General features: G+C 45.2%; 1 protein-coding gene across 2 annotated transcripts in view; it reads right to left on the bottom strand.

Annotated features, from left to right (window-relative positions):
• Positions 1-22925, bottom strand: part of MEIS2 (Meis homeobox 2) — a 196697-nt gene extending 173772 nt beyond the window's left edge. For both annotated transcript variants that reach the window (XM_087822380.1, XM_087822379.1), the window contains exons 1-7: positions 21756-22925; positions 20261-20493; positions 18578-18719; positions 17774-17824; positions 16811-16861; positions 15863-16012; positions 6036-6150 (exon numbers count right to left, since the gene is read on the bottom strand). In XM_087822380.1, coding sequence (XP_087678506.1) covers positions 6036-6150; positions 15863-16012; positions 16811-16861; positions 17774-17824; positions 18578-18719; positions 20261-20493; positions 21756-21767 — 754 coding nt within the window. In that variant the 5' untranslated portion in view covers positions 21768-22925. The remainder of the gene's footprint in view (positions 1-6035; positions 6151-15862; positions 16013-16810; positions 16862-17773; positions 17825-18577; positions 18720-20260; positions 20494-21755) is intronic.
• Between the last annotated feature and the right edge of the window lie 795 nt (positions 22926-23720).

The raw sequence follows: 23720 nt of genomic DNA, 5'->3' as shown, positions 1-23720 counted from the left end.
CATAAGGACACAAAGATGGCACACACATTTGTGGGCCATCTGAATTCTTATACGGGAAGGGGAGGGGGGAGAGGGAGCGGCATGACGTGAGCTTGACTGTCGTGGGTCATGTTTTTTAATCCGGAGTATTGGACATGTAACACAGCAACAAGAGCTGATCATTTTGTTTAATCACCTTTTGGATCTTTGCCAGATGGTCTCTATTGAGAGCGCTGCAAACAGAGAGAGATGAACTGCATCTAACACGCCACCAGAGCTTTCCCGTAAATGTCTGAGAACTGATTCCAACAAGAATTTAGTCTCAGAGCAGAAAGGGATACATTTAAAAACTATGTGCATTAACTATACTTTTCCCCATAGAATCCTCACTTGGCATGAATAATTTACCCACTCTTATGCTAATGGGATCATGAAAGTATCCCTCTGTCTTTAGTGCAGCTATTCTCAGCTTTCAGTAATTACCCCACCCAGTGAAAATAACATGGCTTCTGCATTGAACGGCCGACTAGTACCTGACAATTAGACAGATCATGGCTGACGGTGGAAGGGTCCAGAGCCGGACAGAGAAACCCTTGTCACCCAAGGAAGGGCCCCGGCAAGGAGTAGGGCTGGTCGCGGGGGAGAATGCATGGGGGCGGAAAGCAGGGGAAAGGGTGTGAAGAAAGACTGGCCCTTGTCAAGCTTGTCTTTCTCTGACTTATTATCAAGATTTTACTTGCATAAAAGTATGCTCCTCTTTATTAGTGTAAAAGGCATTCATGACAAGATTAGTTTTGAAGAGAGAAAAAATACAGGATTTCTTAGAAAAAGAATTAGAGTTATCTTTAGAGCACTTCTGCATTAAGTATTTATTTTATCCAGATTTTTAAAAAATCTAAGTAATAGAAAAATCCTCTGCAACTTGCTTTTTGGAGGGGAAAAAAAGGTTTACCAAAAAAAGGAAAAAAAAGGAAAAGAAAACCACCCCAATTCTCCACCTCTGTCCACAAAACTCCATGTTAGGTAGTTCACTGTGTAAAAATTATCAGGCTAAAACATCTGGGAAAGAAAGCTATGAAACAGCAGGGAACGTGGCTGGTTTATTGTTTATCTTTTGTTTATGAGGCAGTATTCAAGTTTAATTACTACTCTAAATTAAACTCTAACTGGCACCAGGAGACATCCCTTTACATGACTAAGTTAAAAAAAAAAAATCTAGAAATCCCAACTCTGGGTTTTTCAAGTAAGTTGATACATATAGGAAGAAATTACTCAAAATTAACAGCAATTATAGAAAGCTTTTAAGCATTTATGGGCACCATTACATGCTCCTAGAGCATTTATTTATTAGAAGAGTTTCATTTTATTTCTATGGTTACTATTTTAAAAAGTCTTGAGAAAATCAACAGAAATTATTTGGATGTTTGCTGACGGTTAAAGGATGATACTTTTTGATATTATTTTGGGGGGAGGGGAGAGGCTGAAAATGAAACCTACATGTTCTATGTACAACAGCTCCTTCTATGGCACTGTTCAGTGATCAATTACATTCTCAGAGAATTTTTGATATAATTAAAAGAACAGGAAAGAAAAGAAATGTCATTGCATTTGTTGTAACAGTAAGTGACCAGTTTCGGATGAACTTAGCTCCAGGAAAAATAAAAGTTAAAAGCAACTAGCAAAAGATTATGCCAGATGGCATCTGTCATATTGTATTTAGGGTTATTTTAAAGAGATTGCCGCCACTATGAAAACATTCCATTGACAGAGCTTTCCTAGGCTGAACAAGAAACTCCAGCAGGACCTAGGACCACCGTAAGTGGGTTTGAAATTCTCCCCCCACCTCCTTTAAATATAGGACTGGACAATGTTGGTGGGGGAGGAGGCTATTTTGTAACTGTAGCATACATTATAAACTCAAACCTGTAAGACTATTTTAGATGCTTGCTTATCTATAAAGGGGGGTATTTTTAGGTTTCGACACCACGATGTCTAAAGAACTGGACAATAAACAAACATCTAGCGATGGAATTCTAGTCCCACTGCCCGGGTGATAGATAGGGACATCCAGGGAGGGGCTTGGCAGGTGGCAGCATTGAGGGGAACCACACTGGCTTGTACAGCCCCGTGTCCTGAAAGACGAGACACACAGATGCTAGAAGGGGAGCGTATTTAGGTTAAACTGGGTCTGGCAACAGTATGGTTAACGTGCGTGTGGTGTGCAGTGTGAGCTCAGCAGTTACTGGGCCAACTGTCTCGGTATTTCTGGGAATCCTGCCTATTCACAGTGCAGGGATTGTTCAATTGCTGCAAAATGTACAAAATGAATTTTACAAAAATGAATTGTAAGGAAGGCCCCATTACAACGATTTTACAGCAAAGATGTCAACATCAATTTTTCTTTCATGCATAGCTAATGATTAAAACAGCATATTCCATTTGCCTAAGACAATTCATTTCATATTGGCACATCAAAATATTGAAACACAAAGTTATCTTTACTCTACCCTTTTTACTCATTGCGGCTGAACCCATACCATTGTTCAAACCAGGAAAAATAAAACAAACTTGGCACGAAATACTTAAAACAAAGGCTCATCAATATTCTCCAATTTGTCAACATCTCAATTACAGCACTGGAAAAAATGTAAATTTCATGTGCTCTAAACACTGAGGGGTCTATTCTCTTGCCAATTCACATGCGTAACTCCCATCAGCGTTAATGGGAGTTACACAAACCCATCAATAATAATAATACTTGTACATATATTGTGCCTTTCATCTAAGGCTCTCAAAGTGCTCTGTGAACAAGGGGGCTGCTTCCTAGTCTTCACTCGGGCAAAATACACAATGAAATACAAAGCAGCTTTTGACTCAGCAGGTACAGAATTAGGGATCCCAAGCCTTATTATCAAGCCCCATTTTACTGATGGGAAGCCAGATACAAAGAGGGCCAGTTACTTCCACAGAGCCACGAGTCTGCACCCTAATTCTGTCCCTGAAAAACCAGATTTCTTTCTTCATTCTATAATGACTAGCAAGACAAACTCCTTCCCTTTGGCTGCTCCGAGCAAAAGGAATCAGAGTGAATGAAAGTCTGGTTCATATTTATACAGTTTACTGCTAGGCTTGTGCTGTTTGAAAGATACAGTAGAGTCAGGTTTTGCATTTAACCAAGTTTGTTTCTCACATGATTTTAAAAATCTGATTTTTTTTTTCCTCCTTTCGGTTTGTTGCACAAACACTCGGGAGGAAAAAGATGACCTTTCACCTGTGTAACTGTAGCTCTTTCACTGTCGAGTCATAAAATGAAGTATTTTTATGTTCCAAAGTAAAAATTTGTATGAATCATTTTAGTAAAAATATTCACAAAAATTATAAAGCAACATAAATGCATGTATTGTTTTATAGCATATGGCTATTAAAGTTTAATTTAAAATGTGTATGAAAACATTGTATTTAGTAAAATTCATCCCTATTTTTTCTGTTTATCATAATTTGTTTTGAAACTGAATCATTTTACAGTTTTCCATATGCCTGTTGTGCTAATAAATTCCGAATACGCAAGAAAACTCTTTTCTAAACTACAAACTTGGTTTCCAATGTAATATTAAAATATAGTTAATACTAAGAACATAAATTTCCCTCTCAGGTTTTCCATTATACACCAGCTCTAAGATTTAACCTGGGATAAGCATATGCTATTCAGTCAATATCTCTGTTGACTTTGCCCTGAAGCAGATAATTAATCTTTCCCACGGAAAGCTACCCTGGACAATTCGGTGGGACAAAATACCAAAATGTCTTGAAAACATGTTTCAAGGACTAATATGGGCACGAGTATGACAAAATGCACTTGAGTCTGGCCTTCAAAATTTAGAGTCTGCTATAAAAAACAGAATCCCTTAAACCCGTGTTCTGGAACCACTAACGTGGGGAGCCAGGTAGGAAATTCTCCATGCCAGAACGTCTCCATCTTATAGGAATCACAACTTCTTTTGTCCCTTATATTTTAATACAATAAAATGACTGACATCCTAGTACTCATTCACATAAGCTACCATGTCCGTTCTTTAATCCCACAGAGATATGATTAAAGGGACAAAATCCTACAGGGATCAAATCCTTCAACAATGGATGAGTGGGTGCAGCTACCCACAACATAGAGGCTTGTGTCTATTGTTTTTACCCAATGTATCGGTCTCAGAGGTTTTCTCTTTCTTGACCAAAACAAAAACAACAGCAACAAAACTAACCAAAATGACAAAACTCCATGCCATGCCTGCTGCTGCAACTGTTCCCTGCTCCAAACCCCGGGGTCTTCTCTCTCCCCCCACCCCCTGGTGTCTGGTCCCAGCTTGCTATCTCCCTTGCCATAACTCAACCAACCCAACAGAACCAGTCAGTTTTAAATTTCAGTTGGGACCTCAGTGACCTGTTAATGAATCTACAGAGAGGAGAAAAACTCACAGTGTTGAGTTATGCCTGGTGTTACTAGCTGACTTGGAGTCAGAAATGCTTGAAGCGTTAACGTAATTGCAAGAATGTGAAAAATGAAGCGCTGGGCTCCTGAGCAAAGTGAAAGGTCAAAGCAAGCCTCACACACACAAGTCTCTGGAAGTAGCCTCATTAGACCATTAAGTCTGCCTCTCCTTTCCCCCTCTTCTGTACAGTGTTTAGGGTGTTTTGTTTTTATTAATAGATACATTTCGCCCTTTATGTCGCAGCAATTTGGGGTGGTAGGGAGGGTAGAGTCATAGAAAGCTTTCCAGATTTAACCACACTGAGGAGTCAGCCCATCGCCATGACACGGAACTACAATTAAGCCATTGCATCGCAGATCCACTGAATTTATGTACATGTCACCTTCAAATGCCTTATAGTTTAGTTGTCTTACATGCAATCTAACTGGTCCAATAAACGCAGTATATAAAGCCTCAACAGGTATGACTCACGAGTTCTCCCACAGTGTACCATCTGATGGTATTCATATCTGTGTCAGTTGCAACTTGCATAAACCTAGATTCTAATTTGGGCCCATTCACAAGTTAATGGCATCCTAGAAGGGACATTTTCTTAGACTCTTCTAGAATATTAGGAATCCAAAATCCATGGCTAGAAATTTGGAAGAGTGAAGGCACTCACCCTACATCAACCATCCTCTTTTAAATGACACAAATGACTACAGCTCAAGCTGTTAACCGGTCCTCTACCCTGAAGACTGTCTAATACTTAAATATCGTGGCCATAAACACAGTCATAATAGAGATGAAATAGACCTAGGAAATCAGACACCATCTAATGTAAAATATTAAAAAGTAAAATCTATACACTTTCCTGGCCCACATTCAGTAATGCATCTTCCCTTAAATTATCATTTTAGCCATAGAAGAATCATCCTTATCAATACATAATTGCTCTCTGTGCAATAGGTGAATTTTAAATGGTAAAATTTACACCACATTACAGTAGGCTTCCTTGTCATCTGCAGTTCACCTCCCCCTTGCCCTTTGACTATTCTAATTTTTAAGACTTGTAAGAAAAGTCATCATGTATGGTGAATGGAAACAAATAACTTTCTAAGAATTTCAAAATCCATATTCCCAAGATAAGATTCCATCTAAAATTTGTGCAGGACTTCTGGAGCTAAAAAGAAAAGATTTTTGCATCTTATGTGCTTAGATGCATTATTGCTTGATTATAGAGAACTCTTATAATGGATATTACAAACAAAATATAGTGTTTATAATATAATTAAAACTACTGCACATAGCTGCACAGGAACTAGTCGTTCTATTTACGCACACAAAGAAGTGTAGATAACCAAATTTGTAAAAGAATTGGCAGAACTAATCAATTGTTAGTCTACTTAAAGACTAGACATCTCACTATGATTTTTTTTAAGTACTGTAAGTTAAAGAGAGGAAATACTAAACAGTCTCCCTAAATCGCAGCTGATTATGCTCCCTAACCTGCCATCCTCCTGTTTACAGGGAGGCAGATGTACTGATGTCATAAAATATTGAAGTGACTTTAGAAAACGCTTGACCTTTTACCTTGCTCACTGCTGTTGTCTCCACTCTGGGAAGCATGACCCCCACTGGAGGGCCCTGGGGTGCCTGCTGAGTGGGTGGAGGTTGCATCATCGTGATCTCGCCAAGATGCAGGATTCTGATGTCAGGATTCCAAGAAATTTTTCCACAGTTACCATTTCAGCCATAAATGAGGAATCAAGAAGAGAGGTGCAGAGAGAGACAAAATGTGTACATATTAGTATTTGTGGAACTAGGCATCTGTAGATGCCATGCTACAGCTTGTTGTCTTTTCAGCAACAGGTACCAAAAAGATACTCTAGAACCTCGATGAGGTCATGGTTACATCAGTGTATACACTTATTAAAACAAATTGATATAGACACTTAAAATGGGTGCATTTTTATTACACGCAAATGATGCCTTAATCAAGTTAACGTTTAAAGTTAGAAAAATAAAGCTTACTTAAAAACCTAAAAGTCCTTTTTCCTCTTGCCATCTTAATTAGGGCACACTCTTCCACGAAACAGATCCCAATGCTCCTGGTTACCAAATACTTCGGAACATTAACATCTACAAAACTCAGTGACTCCCTTAAAAATTAAAAAAAACACACAGACTCAAGAATGTATGAGACAGCCCTTCACACCTTTCAAATGCACTGCCCTAAAAGAGCCTGACCAAACTCTCAAAATTGTCATCAGCTGTTTATACAACCAACAGACACAGCAAAATTAATCACTGCATCCATACCTCAGACATGATCGATTCCACTTTAATTTGCTCAAACAACAGAAAAGTGAAACAACTATGAACCGTTAGCCATTTAATAAACCGGACAGGACTTTCCCGTGAGCTCCATGAAAGCTTTAAATTCACACAGTGCTTTTTCCTGGAAGAACCTACTTCTTTCAAAGGACAAGCGAGGCAAACAGAGTTATAGCTCACACTGCTTTGCTGAGTGTACTCTTCTCCTGTCCCTCCGCCCCTTTCCTGATCATTCCCAATACCCTGCTGCTGCTTAAAGGAAAACAGGAATTCTAATGTACAGGAAGGACTTTATCAGCACCACGTGAAGGCAGGGAAGAGATGGAATTTCCTCTGGCAGAAGCGGAGAGTAGGAACAGCACATGGAACACACCAGCCTTAAGGCCAGCACTGTACACTTGTCACCTGGATGCGATGACTTCACCTAAGCCCACAGACCTACTGCAAGTACATTCTTTGTGGGGGGAATTCTTTGGGGGGAAATTTTTAAAAAACACCACCAATCTCTGAAAGTACGCTATTTCTTCTAACAGGAATTGGTAAGGATTCAGACAGAGCGACATGCCTATAGGCAACAGGCAAACATCTTGACCATCTGAAAGCAATCTTGCAGTGTTGTCATTATATATAGTTTATCCAGAAAAAACAATCAGTCTATCAGTTTTCTCAATATCAACTCCATGATGTACACATAGAACATAAAATTTTACCAAAATAAAATTATAAACCAAGGTCAGACAAAATAGGAAACTGTTCTTACTTGTAACAACAACAAAGAAAGCTTTTTTTTTTTTCCTGTACAGATCTGCTACACACTGATTGTAAATTAATATTTAGCATTTTTGATAGATGATGAAGTGACCCAAAGCTCTATAGATTAATAATAACATCTCTATCAAATAATGCTACTGGCACTGCCATCAGGCATGCAACTGATTCAAAGTGAAAACCCCAAGCAGAAGCTTGGTGACTATAAATACGGCACAGGTAGAGATCTCTAAAATACAGATGTTTTATAAAGTAGATTAGGGAATGAAACTGCGTAGAATAAAATGAAAACCAAGGATCCCTGCTTCCGGTATTAAGACAAAGTGGTGCCTGTGAGCTCTCTTTTATATCTAAGTCAGAAACTTTTTCAACAGTTTTAACCTAAAGGCAAACAGAATATGGGGGTTCTTCAAGCTTTGCCGCCTCTTCGCGTCAGCCGTTTGCCGGATGGTAATCAGATAAAGAGCTAGAAGAATTAAATGGGGGCTGGGGGGAGACAATAACATGGTGTGAGTTTGGTCCTGCAACAACACTGGCTAGAGGTTTCTTTTAGAAAACGCAATAGCTGCAACACATTCAGCTAAGCTAAACTTTTCAGTGTACACAGCAAGTGATGTTAATTTTATGCACTGCAGGCTTTTTATTAAGCCGGCTGCTATAAAAGCTCCTTACCCCTCATGAAAATTACAATAATTAACCACTAACACCTCAACTATGTTTTAAGGCAAATGTCATCCAATAGCTATTATATAATCGTTCAAATGAAGCTGGAGTCAGGCTTTCTGTTTGGGCACTACAGAGATTTGAAGGGATCCCCCAGAAAGATTTCCAGCCCCTGAAAATGCTGGTTTGTCCCTATCAGTCAAACCTGTACTGCGTTTAAAGTCAGGCCTCATTAATTTATAATTCCGTGTTTTTTCTTTTGATGGTTTTCTGGAGGAGGTGTTCTCTAAAGTAAAGGAGTAAAAAATAAGCCACATAAGCAAATATTACTTTAAGGGCAGCTGGCTTTTCCAAGTGAGTTGGGTCTTTGGTTTTCACCCCAGACCTGAGATTGGCTCAAGTTCACCACCTAGCCCACCACGCCCCTGTCTCTCCCCTCTTTTCTCTCTCAGGTATTTATTTCCATAGAGTGTCTCAAGTATTATGGTCTAGGTTGAGAGACTGACAAAGCCTAAGGTGTACCGTGATATTCATTCAACTTGAAAGCAGGAAAGACAGAATAATCCCTCTGGGGTTTCAAGGCTGAGGAGTTACCCCAAACTTGTCTCTATTCGGCTACACCATGGTGACCTGATCATATACTAAGACAAATACTGATAATCTGGTCAATGAAAAATTGTTATCTCCTTGGTCATAAAAAAATTACAACCTACATGGTCAGATAAAATACAATCCAGTGCCCACACACTTTTTTTTTCTTAAAGTGAAATATTTGTTTATATCACAACTCCTTTTTGCCTCTTCTTTCCCCTCCCTAGATAGTTTCCAAGTTTATATCCTTCAAGAATAATGGCCTGGCTTTCTGCCAAATTATATGCACAAGTTTAGTGAATCTTGAAGCCAAAGTGGTATACGAAAGCGTATAAAACACATGACGTATGTGGAAAAAAAAAGAGAAATGCTTCCTGTGTGCATACGTGGGGGCGAGTACTCAGGTGTATGCATTCCACAATACATGCCCTGTTCCCCAGCCAAAAGGATCACGAAGACACCCGAGGGCAAGGAGTGAGCATGTTTCTATTCCCAGTGGCTTTAATAATTGGGAGTCAAATATGGTTCTCTTCTTGCTCTTATGTAATTGCGTTAAAGAGCAGTGTTAGCAGGAGAAAAGCAGTGAATACTGAGTGGAGCACAATAGAAGGAGATGGAAAATAGATACAAGAAGCTAGGTCTCCAGGGGCAGTATTTTCTATTTGCTGGGCTACAGACTCACAGCTGATAATGCAAGTTGTAATTAATATAAAAGCAGGAGACAAGATGGGGAGAGCTTGTAGGAGCGGGGCCACAGGAGATCACTCTGCCGCTCTCCTCTGTTTCTCATTTACACAGAGTTTTCCCTAGAAAACACAATTCTGCCAGTGTTTTCTCCCTTGAAAGTTAAAAAAAAAAAAAAAATTGATTTAGCACCATCATTGAATTTTGCTAAATCTAGAAAAGAGTGGAGAGAGGACAAGAGTCTCCGGGCGTAGGAAGCAAATCACATGTGTACCTCTTTTGTTGAGGTTGCAGATACGGTGGAAACTGTAACATTTTACACCATTACGGCATTTCTGTGGGGGACCTGCCTAGGGTCCTCTTTAATATGTCCTGGTGAACTGGCGATATTTCCCTGTTTAAGTGATTGCACACAGCTCATGGTTCTCCGATCCAAAGAGACAATGTAGTAAATGCATGAGGATTTCTAAATAAATTCAAAACTGAGTGGGGAAGTAAAATATTATTAGGCTTCAAAAAAAAAAAGAAGCCATCCTACACACAGGTTTTATCTAAAATAATCTGAAACTCATCTCAGACCCCAAACGAAAAGGTGATTCAATGGATGGAATTAGGCGAGAGAGCATGAGATCGGAAGGAAGACTCTGGGGTGCCACCTCTAACTGGTCATGTGAACTTAAGCAAGTGACGCACTTTATTTTCCTGAAACTAGTTTCCTTTATCTCTTTATTTTAAAAAAATATATATATCTTTATTTATTTCAGAGAGAGGAAGGGAGAGAGAGAGAGAGAAACGTCGATGAGAGAGTCACTGATCGGCTGCCTCCTGCACGCCCCCTACTGGGGATCGAACCCAAAACCCAGGCATGTGCCCTGACGGGGGAATGGAACCATGATCTCCTGGATCCTAGGTCAATGCTCAACCACCATGGCCCTTTATCTCTTTAAAAGTAAGAAGTTAGGCAAGATAACCCCTTAGGTTACTTTCATTGCTTATTGCTACTATTAAAAATTATTTAAAACAGCATTTGATTTTCTAGAACCTACACAATGAAAACATACAACGCAGAGTCAAAAGTTATATATGAACTTGGAACATACAGTAAACAAATTCCAACTATGTGCTCATAGGTGGAAAGTAATGTATATATAAAGACATTTTAATCAGCAAATGGAGAGCGCCGAATTAATTTGATCAACACGTTTAGGCAAGATTTGCTTGTATCGGTACACATAATGAATACCGTTAACATGTTTCCTGTGACTTTATGATGTTTTCACTCTTGACATTATGCAAAAATTATTTTTAAGTAAGACGAAGACTCCTATCATAAGGTATTCAAGCCTACGAAACTTTAAATGTCTCTTGTATGGTTTGAAAAATGTTGGAATTTCCACTTTGTTATTCTCAAGTAGACATGAGAACTCAGGAGAAGCTCGGGTGCTTCCAGAACATGGAGTCAGTCTTTAGAAATGTACACAGAGCCAGGTCTTTCCCTCATCTTCCCGCTTCCACCCTCTAGTAAGCTTTGGGAATTAATATGGGAGCAGCTCTCACAAAAGGGGCAAGTAGTCTTCGCAAATGATTCCTCCACTTAATGGCGCAACTTTTAGAGAAAATGGAAATTTCTTGTATCGTTGGTATAATGTCATATTCTAATATGTCTCTTATAGTTTTGAGTTGTGTTGAAATATTCCACAGGCTATCAGTCTGAATAAAATAAGAAAATGAATTTTGAAAAATGTTTTAATCTGAGAGTGAATGCTTGCGGTTGTCAAGTGCATCTTTGTTTAATATCTCATCACTGTGACACTGAAAACATACTCCAACTGTACAACCTAACTGATTTAACTAATATAATTATTCAAGATGAGAAATCGACAGAAAAGCCACCAGAAACTATGCAGCAGCAACGGCAGAAAACCCATGCCCTCAGCCATGTCGCCTTGAGTTGGTGAACAGGGCCGAGAGGGAGAACCCCCAGAACAGATCCTCAGAGGGCTTCGGTAACTCACTGTGAGGCCTAGTCCTACACTAGAAGGAAGAAACTATCTGATAAAATAAATCATTCATATTATTAATATTATTATCAAATGCCATTATTTCCCTCTTGGATTTCTATAGATCAATCACTTGAAACTATCCCTCTCCTTGCTGCCTACTCCCCTCTAATTTTTCAAGTAATAAAAGAATTTATCTATAGACACTTGGCCGTATTCTGTCAGGAACAAGGTTCTGGGGATTCTCCCCCCTGACTTAGCCCATTTGTTAGAACTGTAGCGACATGAGTACACTCGACGTGTTCAGAGATGCAAAGGAAAACAACAGCATCGTCACTTAAACTACAGCTTTCAACATAAAAATTAAAATATTTTTTCTTCTATTAGTCACGCTATCAGAGTCAGTCAATTTTAAAGCATTTATCATGAACTGTTAATAAATACAGTTATATTTTCTTCCCTATACTTAATTGGTCCAAAAAATAAAATGTTGCTCCTCATAAGCATTAATTAGGAATAGCAATATAACTGTATGGACTTCAGGCAAATAGAGCTTAGCTTAGAGAATGTATTTCAAACAAATGTATTTCTTGGTCTAAACTTGATCTAAAGATATGCAATATCTTTAGATATAAATATAAAGATACACTTATATATGAAGATATATTTCCTTTGTCTGCCCTAGTCCTAAAGACTTGATCTAAAATTATGTAGACAATGTGGATATCATCTATTATTCAGAGAGGCTACAGACTAGGAAAAGCACGATTATTCCACAACAGTTTTCAAGTTGAAACTTTTTTTTTAAGAATTGGTTTCTTGACATGTTTATTTTAAACATGATAAATTTGAATGTCTGGGAAACTTAACATGAACTGCAGCTGGAAAATAGAACTCTATTCTTTTCACCAACATGGTTTTTTCTTCCCAGTATTCCAAAGAACACTCTGAGAGCTGTTTCTTCCCTACAACGATTACTTTTGTCATGAGTATATCATAAAATACATTATCATATTGAAAATGTAAGCATTCGTTATGAAGTTATTAAACAAAATAAAATAGTAGCCAATGTTGCACAATGTATTTTCCAAACTTTCTTGTATCATTAGGCCCGTCTTTTAAGTATCAATAATAAATTAACAAATTCAGTATCTTTACTGAATATAACATGGAAGGTAAAACATTGTGGTTGCCTTCTTTAATGCATCTACGTTATATCACATTATTCACATAAAATTATGGAAGGCAAAATCAGCATGGCAACAGCCTGATGACTATGTGATAATATATAAAACTCATTCTTAAAAGTCTGCCCAAAACACTTGCTTTCAAGGTATTTCTGATGATTACCTTTATTTCTATTTTCGAAAAATTTTAATAAGAAAATTGAAAGCTCCTCTGGTACCTAATAGTTTGCTCCTGACACTTCTCCGTCTGCTGTCCACGCCACGGAATTACAAGCTTATTCTCTTCTCTCTCTCACTCTCTCCTTGCCCGCTCCTTCCTTACACACACACACACACACACACACACACACACGCACATAGCTTGATACCACTTAATACGGATAGAGGTGTATGTGTTTTGGGGGTGTCAAACAGCTGTCACAAACTGTCACCTCCACAAGAAAAACCTTGGCACACAACAAATTAAACTACACTTCTTTTCAGCTGTCATTATTCATAGCCAATAAGTTGAAGTGTTCTCAGCATTTCATGTGCAAATAAAACCACGCGGAAGCACAGTAGATCAGAACAGTGGGCCAACAGATAAAACAGAGAAAACAACACATTCTCAGTCCTTCTGAAGTGGCTCATCATCACCCCTGCACCAGCGAGCACCAAATGAGATCCAGCCTGGGGCAACGTATTAAATATGCATATCAAAGCAAATGAAAAAATAAACCTGCAGATTCAAATTGGGCACATTTACATGCTGAAAATGTCCCACTAGGACCACTTTTCAGGTAGTGGTTCTGTGGCATTTTCCCTTGTTTTGTGGATGGGGGAGGTTTGAGGTAGGTCCTGCTTGCAGAAGAGGCTGAAGCATGAGAATTCGCTTTGTAGGGGGAGGACTGGGAATGAACGCAATCAATATACCTCTGGTACGAAAGTGTCAGAAACGGTGAAAACTCTCCAAGGTTTTCTCTCACCTCCTGCATAAAATTCAAGTCTGTGGCAAAGCTCGCCATTCCCCACTCAGTGTGCTGGTGGAACAAATTATTGCTTCCTTTCAAAACAAATAGCAGGGGGCTAAAGTAAGAATGTTATAGTTCAGATCTCTAGGAAATAAAAGGCTTTAAATTCTGATGCCCAATGAGGTGGCAAGCCCTCATGGGTTCAAAATAAATCAGTTGTCATATGTACTTGATTGGGGGCCTGACAGAGGAGCAACACATGTTACAGTCGATTCTTTTACCCAAAGATGGTGATTGTTACGTTACTAAAGCATTATCCTCTTAGGTACAACTTCCTTCTTGAGTATAATTTAAATTGTTCCATAAATTGGCTTGTCTATCAGCCAATACTCTAAACAGTCTAGTTTATCTTATCTCTTTTATGTAAACATCAGCATGTTCTAGTTCTATACATCCACTTGAAAAAGAGTTGCCAAGAAACTGTTTGAGGAAACCAAGTGGCCGAGACCCCTAGAAATGTCACGAGGAAAGCTCTTTGGCTGCATACAACTGTGAACCTCTCATTCTGCAAACCAGGTAACTAGATTCCTTCCCATTCCCCCAATAATGTAAAATGCCTATGAATTTAGAAACAGGGAGCAATAAAAAATAAAAATAAATAAACAAATAGACAACAACAACAACAAAGGTGGTGTCATGGCTCGAGGACCACAACCACCCATCTCAGAGCTACTTATCAGCAAATAAACTAACATAGCTGCTGCTGCACCCATTTGAGTTCAGTTAATAAGCTCAATAATACAAAAGAGCTCCTGAAGTTTCCCCCCATCGTGACGGGAAAAGCCAAGAGTACAGAGAGTCACAGGAGCTTTCAACACCATATTATTTATACTGTCTCAGAACTACATAACCAGGACAGAAATTTTCTTTTCCTTTTTAAACTTTTGTCCTTAGACTGTCTTTTCATACAACACAAAGGTTGAAAATTAAAATCTATAACTGCATATTTTCAAAACTTTTCGTGGGGGGATGGGGGGATGGGGAACCTCACAGAAGGTTTATTCTTAAGGCATCTCAACTCATTCCTCTTAACACGCAGGAATTGGGCAGGGGGTGCCTTCAAGCCTCAACGCCTGTTTAACTCCACAGAGTGTTAAATTAATATTTCAGCCAGCAAGTTATCAGACTATAGCCTATATCATTTAGGTTGTGAGTTCAACTGAACGCAATCTATAGACACCCAGGCTTGAGTTCCTATAAATAAACTGCTGTTCACACCCACTCTTTAACCTCACCACTCTTGCCTTTCCTACCAGCTGCAATCCTTTTTCTCTTTGCTTCTTTTTCAAATTTTCAATCTCACTACATATGCTTTTTCCCCCCCTAAAAGCATCAGACTTACTAGATCAGTTCCAAAATAGGATTAAAAACAGAGAGAATAGAAAGAAATCTCCCTTCCTGGCCTGACATCCACAGTAGCTCCTTACCACACTCTCTGTTCTCATTCACGGACTGTTAAAGTGTTAAAATTCAACCACTAACCTATGGTTGCTCAATCACAATTCCCTTCAGCTTTTCCGCAATACATTGTTAATAATTGTTTCATCAAGGTTACTGTCTTTTATTATAAAGATGCTTCAGGCGTTTGGCAATAAGTCCATATTCTGACAATAAGTTTCTACAGAGCAAAAGCTCTGAGAATTACAAAGTGTTCACTCCTTTTATTTCTAATGCAATGCAAGAGTGGCAATAATTCTCGGGATTGTCATCTCGGAAGAGACTGAGAAATCAGCCCCCCCTCCCCATTTCTCCTTTTTCCTCCAGTCCTCTCTCCCCCATCCTGTCCAGCTAGCTTTCTCGATTCTCTCTCTCCCTGCTGCACTGACTGCACAGAGTTGAGAAAGCAGAAAAGGCAGCGGTCATCATATCAAACAGACAATTTGCTAACACTCAAGTCGCCAAAATCCAGGAAACTTTACACATTAAGAGCACAAATCACTCTATCAACTCCCTGGTTTTTTTGGTTCTCCACATAAATAAGGAAGGGACCCAAGAAAGGGGAGAGGAAGAGGAAGAGTGTGGCAGAGGTACTAAGAAAGGGAGAAGACCCCCAAAGAGACCAAATCATTTAAAAAAGAAAGCTAAGTCAGTGGAGCTAGATGTGCTAACAAGTTTTAAAAAAAGAAAAGAAATGCTTTGCCCAGTGGCCTTAAAAGAATGCCAGAGGCTCACAGACTTACATGGTCAGCGAGATTTGTGGAGGAGCCTGAAAGTTCTTCATGATCTGACTTGGAGCTGCCGTCTCTTTCATCAATGACGAGGTCGATGGGCATTTTCCCCTTCAAACAGCTAATGTACCGGTGGCAGAAGTTATCGCACAGTTCGTGGACCTAAAGGGGGGTCAGGGTGGAGAGTTCAGCTCGGGCTGTTGTTGTTATTGTTTTGTTTCATTTTTAAAGGGAAACATATCATGTTGCAAGGTTACATTTGGAAAGAGCAACAGTGCGATGTCTTCCAAACTAAGTCTAATTAATGGGTATAATATAGTTGAAGTCGAGGAAACAATAGAGCAGTTGTTGCAGCACATATTATTCTCCAGAGACTTCCCTGAGCAACAAGTTACAATGAAGAGAGAAGAAACAGGACTGGAAATAACTGGGTTCAGACTGGGAGTCCAGGGAGAAAAATCCGATTTGATGATACCATCAAAATGTTAGAACGCTGCAACTGGGAACAGCACGAGCATTTGCGATTCAATAAGCTAGGAGGTTTGCATGTTTCCAGGGGAAAGTGACTGAGCTGCAGAGCAATGTAAAGACACCCCAGCGAGGAGGATTCCCTCTGCTTGCACCTAAAGCACGCCCAGGGCCCAGGGTGAGCTGAGTTAATAGAGACGCAAGCAGGCTGAATGTCCAGTAACACAAATGGTTTGCTGCATTTCAAAATAATCCTGAATGCCTGGGGAAATAAAAGGAGGGGGGAGGCCACTTTAAAAGGCAGGGCTGTCCTAATTCACCCATCCTCTGAGCCCCTGGGTTGAGGAGCAATTTGAAGGAAAGTCTTGGTAACTGTATTGCTCAAAATCTCCTGGTGCTCAATCCCTCAGACTGGAGGTTTGTAAAAAAATCCCAACTCTGCCAGGAGAGGGAAGTCCACCTCAGAGCGGTGGAGTGTTCTTTCCTGCTTACCTTTTCTAACTCCAGAAGATGAAACCTTAGTACTTGTATTGCTTGTATCATCTGCAAGAAAAGTTTAGAGCGTGGAGTTAAGACTCTGTGACTTGGGGGTGGGGGTGGTGAGGGAACTGGGCTGGGGCAAACAGGCAAGTGTCCAGGCAGAGCCCACTCTTGAAAAAATCTTCAGGAAAATCAAGTGACTACTGATCAGCTCTGCCTCGCAGGCCACGGGGTAAGAATCTGACTCAGCCTCAGCCGCAGCACTCAGTATCTTTGCCCCTGATGTTCAGTAAGCTATTTGTAAGGACGGCTTTCCTAGACCCAGGCCTTCTTTCTCCGCCTGAGCCCTCTTTCACCGTCCCCTCCCTCGACCTCAGGCCAAAAAAAAAAAAGTCGCTTCTCTGGAGAAAGCTTTTTAGAACCGCACACCCAGCGAAATCCGTCCTCAGTAAAGAAGGAAATACTCAAGATGAATGGTGAGGCAGGGCCTTTGAAAGCGGATTTAAGTACTTTTAATATTGAAATCGTGCAAATTAGCAAAAGAATCGCACCTAAAAGTGGCCTGCGCTGGCCGGCCCCCCGCTCCCCCACCTCCCCAGCCCGCCCTCCGCCGCGCTCACTTCCACCGGGTTAGCTGCCCCAGGCTCCACCGCCTGCCCGGGCAAACAGAGGAAATAACTCACTTCTCGCAGCCTAACTCCCGGGCCGAGACCGGGGACGCGTCCCCCGCTCGCGCGCCCGGCGCCGCGCCCCCGCCGGCCGCCTCCCGGGGCTCCGCGCTCCCGGGCGCCCATCCCGCCCCTCACCGCCCGCGCCCTCGTCGGGGCTCCGAGCTAGTCCCTTCCTCCCTGGCCCACTGGAGCTTTAAAGGCGGGCTCTGCTCGAACTCCCCGGAGCTCCGGGACAAAGTGGGTGCTTCTGGGCAAAGGAGAGGGGACCCAGGCTGGAGAAAGACAAGAAAGAGTGAAACCTTACCAAATTGTCCAGCTCTGGATTCGAGGAAAAAAGTGGCTTTTCGGCGCGAACCTATAAGAAGCAGGGAAAGTCAGCATGAATGACCGCTCCATTTAAAAGAAGAAAAATAAAATAAAACATCTTGCCACCGACTAATCTGCAGCGTGTGAGTGGGGACGGTGGAGAGACAGTGGCAGAGAAGAGGAGAGGGGCTTTGGTAAAACACATGAAGCAAGCTAGTGCCTTAAATTAGTGGGGTCAGCTGAAAAAGACTCAGGGCCTCTGGTCCCGGCCCCATTAAAGGGGTCCCTGGGACAGCTGAACTGTAGCCGGGAACTCAGGGCCGTGCCCTGGGCCCCGAGGACTCCCGCACCCTGTGGTCCGAGGGGCCGTGGCTCTCAGCCTCCCTCACCTCTGCGCCCCGCGCGGGCCGCCCGGAGAGGCGCCCAGCTTCCTTCCCTCCCGGGCACTTTCGGGTCCCTAACAACCCCTGTCCCCAATTCTTGTTCAAGTAGCTACAGGCCGGGGGGGTGGGGGAGGGAGAAGGGGGGAGGAAGGCCAAGCCCCAGATTAGGAGCAGGTCAATTTTAATTCGAGGGTCGAGCCCCTGTATTCCTGGCTGGGGGGAAAAACAAACACCCATATTTATCTCCGCTTCCAATTTGCCCCCAGGCCCAGGGATGGGGAGGAGGCGTGGAGCGCGGGCTGGGCCGGAGGAACAGATCGGGTGTCCCTGCCTTTTCCTTCTCTTTCATGTGGAGCTCGGAGGGAAGCGGAGGGGGGCGGTGGGGCTGCGGGAGGGCGAGTGGGTCAAGAAGGCTGGACCTGCTTGGCGAAGACCGCGATGTCCTCGTTGAAGGAGTCGGAGGAGCAGACGTCTCCGCCAGCCACTCCGGGTTCCCGGGGAGTGCAGGTCGCCAGCTCGCACTTCTCAAAGACCAGAGCTAACAGAGGAAACAACGGGTGCCTAACGGGCAGCGCCACGCAGAGACACGCACACGGAGACGGGGTGCAGAGGGGGAAGGAGCGAGAACTGTAATCAACAAGTTTGGAGGGTTCCGATTCCTTCTTTACCACAACAGGCACGCACCACACGTTACAACCCTTCTCCAGCTAGCCGAGCCTGGGCCAGAAACAGAAAGGAAAACCGGCCTGGCTCTTGCCCTCGGCCCAGGGGTCCCTCAGGTCTGCGGGCAGGAGCCCCCGGCCCCTCCAGCCCGCCAAGTAAAAAAAAAAAAAAGAGCCTCCGCTGGAACGCAACGCACCGTCCAAGAAGCTCAGGCAGCCCGGAGCCTGGAGAGGATCCAGACCCACTCCCCACGCTGCAGGGGCCGCCGAACCAACCCCCGAGACCCAGCCCTGACCTCCCCAGAAAGGGACACTCTGTGAGAGAGAAAATCGCCCGAGCCCCGCATTTTAGCGGGCGTTTCAGAGGAGGCCGAAGCCTGCGCCTCCGCACCCACCCGAGGTGATGTTTCCCAAACCGGCGAGAGGGCTCCTCTAAGCCCTCCAACTCCCCTGTCTTGTAAACTTATTTGCTCTACTTCTAGTAAAGCCCGGGTGTGGGGGCCAAAAGAATAGGCCATCTTAGCCGCCGAAGGGTTTCCTTCCAAAGACGTATTTCTCCAGCCGGCAAAAAAATAAATAAAACCGAGTGTTAAATCTCGGGAGTGTGCGTGCGCGTCTGCCCTTTGTGTTCCTCCCGGCGGCTGAGCTACACTTGGGGATGCTTGCGGCCTCTGACTCCAGGCTCCGCGGCTGCGGACGGGCTGTCCCCTCCCCTCGGCATCCCGCAGGCTTCCCCACCTACCCCTCGGCTGGCAGAGCCCGAGCGGCGCGCTTTGGGGCCGTGCAGCCCCCTCGCCTCCCCGAGTGCTCTCAGGATGCACAATAATTCCCAGCCAGCTCCCTCACTCTCCCCCAGCGCGGCTCGGCGCAAGCAGCCAGTCCCTTCCACCCGGCTGCACTTCAAGGTCTGCCCCCTTTATTTACAGAGAATTACGAAGGGGGTGATTAGGACTTCCTGGCCGACAGAAGCAGCCCTGATCCCAGCTCAGGCTGCATTTAGGGACCCCCGGACTCTCAGCAGGAAGCACAAGAGAGAGAGAAAAGTTGCTCTTCACCGGCAGGAAACTTTCTCCTCCGTCAAGGCCTCTGCGAGGGGGCCTGGAAGGACTAGCCCTGCGTCCTTCGGCCAGGAATCCCGTCCTTGGGGAGAAGGCCCTGGCAAGACTCTGAAGACTCAGCCACTCGGGCTGCGGGGCCCGAGCTGACAGGGCCACGCGGGTGCCGGAAGCCATGCCTTCCCGGGGACTCGCCCCCCAGGGGCAGGGGAACGGGCGCCCCGCGCTGCCCTTGCTGAAGGCCAGCGGTCCCCCTTTCTCCCAGCAGAAGTCAGTCCTCACTTACTCAGCCGCCCTCTCAACCCTCCCCCCGCCCCCCAGGCAAACACACACTCAGACTCACACTCGCACTCAGCATGCCAGGTGGCGGTGGGGGGGCGGTTACCCGTAGATCGCGTCCTTGTCGCGCTTCAAGGCGTCGTTGACAGCGGATCCCATGCTGGCCGGCATGACATTGGGGTGCGGGGCGTGCGCGCCGTAGTGCTGCGTGGCGTGGAGCGGCGGCCCGTGGTTCAGGTGGTGAACCGGGGGGATCGGCCGCGGCGCGTGGGGGTCTCCGTACATGGACGCCGGCACCCCTACTCCGTCCATCCCGCCGTAATGGGGCAGCTCATCGTACTGTCCGAGTCCGGCCGGGGCAGCAGGGCGCGGGAGGCGAGGGCGCGCGGGGAGCGAAGCCGAGGGGCGCGGACGAGGCAGGACGGGAGCCGGGGGAGCGGCGGGGAGGGAGCGGAGGGGGGAGGCGGGGGACGGGGAAGGGGTGGTGGGGGTGGGGTGGGGGCGAGGGGGCGAGGGGGAGAGGGGAGGAAATAAAAATAAAAACAAAGTCAGAAAGGAGAAAAGTACCGAGCACGAGTTGAACACACACAGAAACCAAACCAGCCGAACGAAACCACGGAGTTGAAAGTTGGGGGAAACGCTGATAAAATTTAAAAGGACGAAGTCTGAATCCCGAGCGGCGCTGAGAGCCGGCGAGGGGCGGCGAGGCCGGGGCCCGCGGGGCGCGCGGAGGGCGCGCTCGGGCCGGAGGCGGCGGGGCCGCGGCCAGCCGCCCGAGGAGCCGTGGAGCGAGTGTGAGGAGGAAGCCCCGGATCCCACCCCCAGCCCCCCTCCTTCGCCTCCTCCGGAGGATCCAATAAATCAAAAGGCGAAATGAAACAAAATAAAGAGAAGAAAAACGCTAATAATCGGGGGCGAGAGCGCCGAGGGCCGGGGAAGGCTGGGGCGAGTGCCTCCCCGGGGGGTCGGGGAGCGGAGGGTGGGGGCGGGTGGGGGGGAATAACGTGAAAGTTACCAGAAACATTATTTAGCAGCCGATTCCCTGCGTCCTTGTCAATTTCAGAGACAAAACAAGCAGCCCAGGCTAGTCTAGGCGGCGGCGCGGCGGCCGCGGCAGCGCGGCCCGGCGGCGGCTCCTCCGCAGCCCGTGCCCGCCCCGAGCCGCGCGAGCAGCGGCGGCGGCGGCGCGGCGGCGGCGGCGGCGGCGGCGGGAGAGCCCGGGGAATCGCGCTGCTGGGGTAAAAGCTGGAGCGAGGCGAAAGCGTGTAACAATTGCACGCGCACGCACACACACACACACCACTCTTACACGCACTCGCCGCCCGCCCGCCCGCCCGCTCGCTCGCACAGCGCTGGAACACGCGCGCCCAGACACGCACACACGCACGCACACACACTCGCACACACGCAGAGGCACGGGGGGGAAAAGAAGCCGATGAATAATTTCGCTGCTATTTTTTTAAATACTGGCCGCCATCATCAAGCGGCGAGCAGCGGCGGCGGCGGCGGCAGCGGCGGCGTTGAAGGGAGAGGAAGCGCCGGGACAGGCCCCTCTGAGGAGAGGATTGATATCTAGGTAAGTGCTGGAGATTTAAACCTACCCTTTGCGCCATCAGTCTGCGCTCCAATAAACTCCTGGACGTGTCGTCTATTTAATATCCCAGTCCGGATAAGAAAGTGATCTAGGCTGAAGAGTCCTTTTTTTTTTTTTTTTTTTTTTTTTTTTGGTGTCCAAACCAAGGAGACTTCTCCCAATTCTCCAATAATGTTATTTTTTTAGGGAAGAAAAAAAAAAAAAAAAAAAGCCCAGGCAAGACCACGAAGAGGTTTTTTTTCCTGTGGTATTTCTTCTTTTTCTCTTTTTTTCCTCTTCTTTCTCCTCCTCCTGATCTTCCTCCTCCACCTCCTCCTCCTCCTCCTCCCCCCTCCCCTCCTCCTCCTCTTCGGTCCTCCTTTCCCCCTCTTTCTCTTCTCTTCCCCTCAGTTGGAAAAAAAAAAAAAAGAGAGAGAGAGAAAAATAAGAAAAAGAAGAAAAAAAAAATTGTCAAGCCCCCGAACTGAAGGCTACGAGCGGCCCGTCAGCAGCCCACATGTAACCGAACTGTCGTGTTTCATGGCTTTTTGCCACTCCAGCTGTCAATCAAAGCCCGGAATGTCAAGGTAGTGAATGAATGATGGTTGATGATGATGAAGAGGAGGAATCTTTCAGACCCGTTTTTTTTTTTTTTTTTTTCTTCCAGTAAAAACTCCGCGAGGGGTTTCTGCGTCTTGAATTCTTCCTCCCCCCTCCCCCCCTCCTTTAGGCTTTGCCCCCGCGGTCTCTATAAAATAGGATCCTCTCTCTTTAAAGTATCGGTCAAAGAAAGCACGGAGGGGGGGATAAAAAAAAAAAAATCAAGAAAAAAAAAAAAGAGAAGAGTTTGCAAAAATTGGACTTCCTCCCCCCTCTCCTGGTCGGTATTTTGTCTCTCCCTCTCTCTCCGCGCTCGCTCGCTCTCACTCGCGCTCGCTCTCTCGCGCCCGCTCTCTCGCGCCCGCTCTCTCCCTGGGAGATGAGTGAGTGTCAGTAGGTGTTGGCAGGTTGGCTGCTGCCTGGCTTATAGAAGAGTCTCAGTTTGGCGGCGCGGGTCGGCGGCGGGAGAACGAAATGACGGAACCCGGAAGTCGTGGTGGCCATAGTCCGTCGTACGGCGGAGACACATCCCGGGAGTGGGGAGCGGGAGCGAGGAGGAGCGCGCCGCGCCGAGACTCTGATATGCAGCGAGTGCGATCCGACTGCCCCGGCCGGGGGGGCGGGGGCGGCGGGGGGCGGGCGGGGGAGGGGAGGCAGGAGCCGAGCGGACCCGAGCAAATCAGCGAGCCCGCTCCTCCGCGGGGACGGCGGGGGGTGGGAAGGAGTGGGGAGGGGGAGAGCGAGAGGGAGAGGGGGAGAGACCGGGAGAGACCGGGAGAGACAGAGTTTGTGTACGCGCGCGCGCGTGAACGAGGAAGGAGGGGGAGAGAGAGAGAGAGAGAGAGAGAGAGAAGGAAGAGGACAGGGAGAGCGCAGAGAGGAAAACTGCAGAAAACCACAGGGAAAGTACGGTAGAGCTCAGATCTTTTAATTTTTTTTAAAAAAAGAAACTTACTTCTAGTTTATTTCCCCATCACTCCGGGCTCATGCCTAACGGGGTCGTGTTGGGGACGTTTGGCATGGCGCTCTTGCTTTTGTTCCTGTGAATTCCGCGGGCCCCTACTCTTCTGCTAGCCGGTTACCGCGCCCGAAGGCTTTCTACTAATATCCAGGGGTAGCAGGCTCTGCAGACGGCACCACCGCCGGGCTTGACTGTTTTCCTTTTCTTTTCCTTTTAAGTGGTACTTTCTTCCCTGTGCAGATCCAGGACCCTTGTCAGCATTCATTTTTTTTTTTTTTTTTCCAGGACAAGAAGAAACCAGCTTAACTCAGAGAGCGCTCCCTCCAAGCGTTGCGGACAAGGGCCACCCTGGAGAGTCTTTGGGGGCTGCGGTGGAATCGGGTGGGAGGAAATGGGGAGGGAGTCGTTTGGGTATTTGATGTCTGATTTCGC

The sequence above is a fragment of the Miniopterus natalensis genome, chromosome 1 (assembly GCF_054644295.1).
Source record: "Miniopterus natalensis isolate mMinNat1 chromosome 1, mMinNat1.hap1, whole genome shotgun sequence".
In the NCBI taxonomy this organism is placed as follows: Eukaryota; Metazoa; Chordata; class Mammalia; order Chiroptera; family Miniopteridae; genus Miniopterus; species Miniopterus natalensis.
Note: the sequence above shows the minus strand (reverse complement) of the source record. Positions and strands in the feature narration are given on the sequence as shown.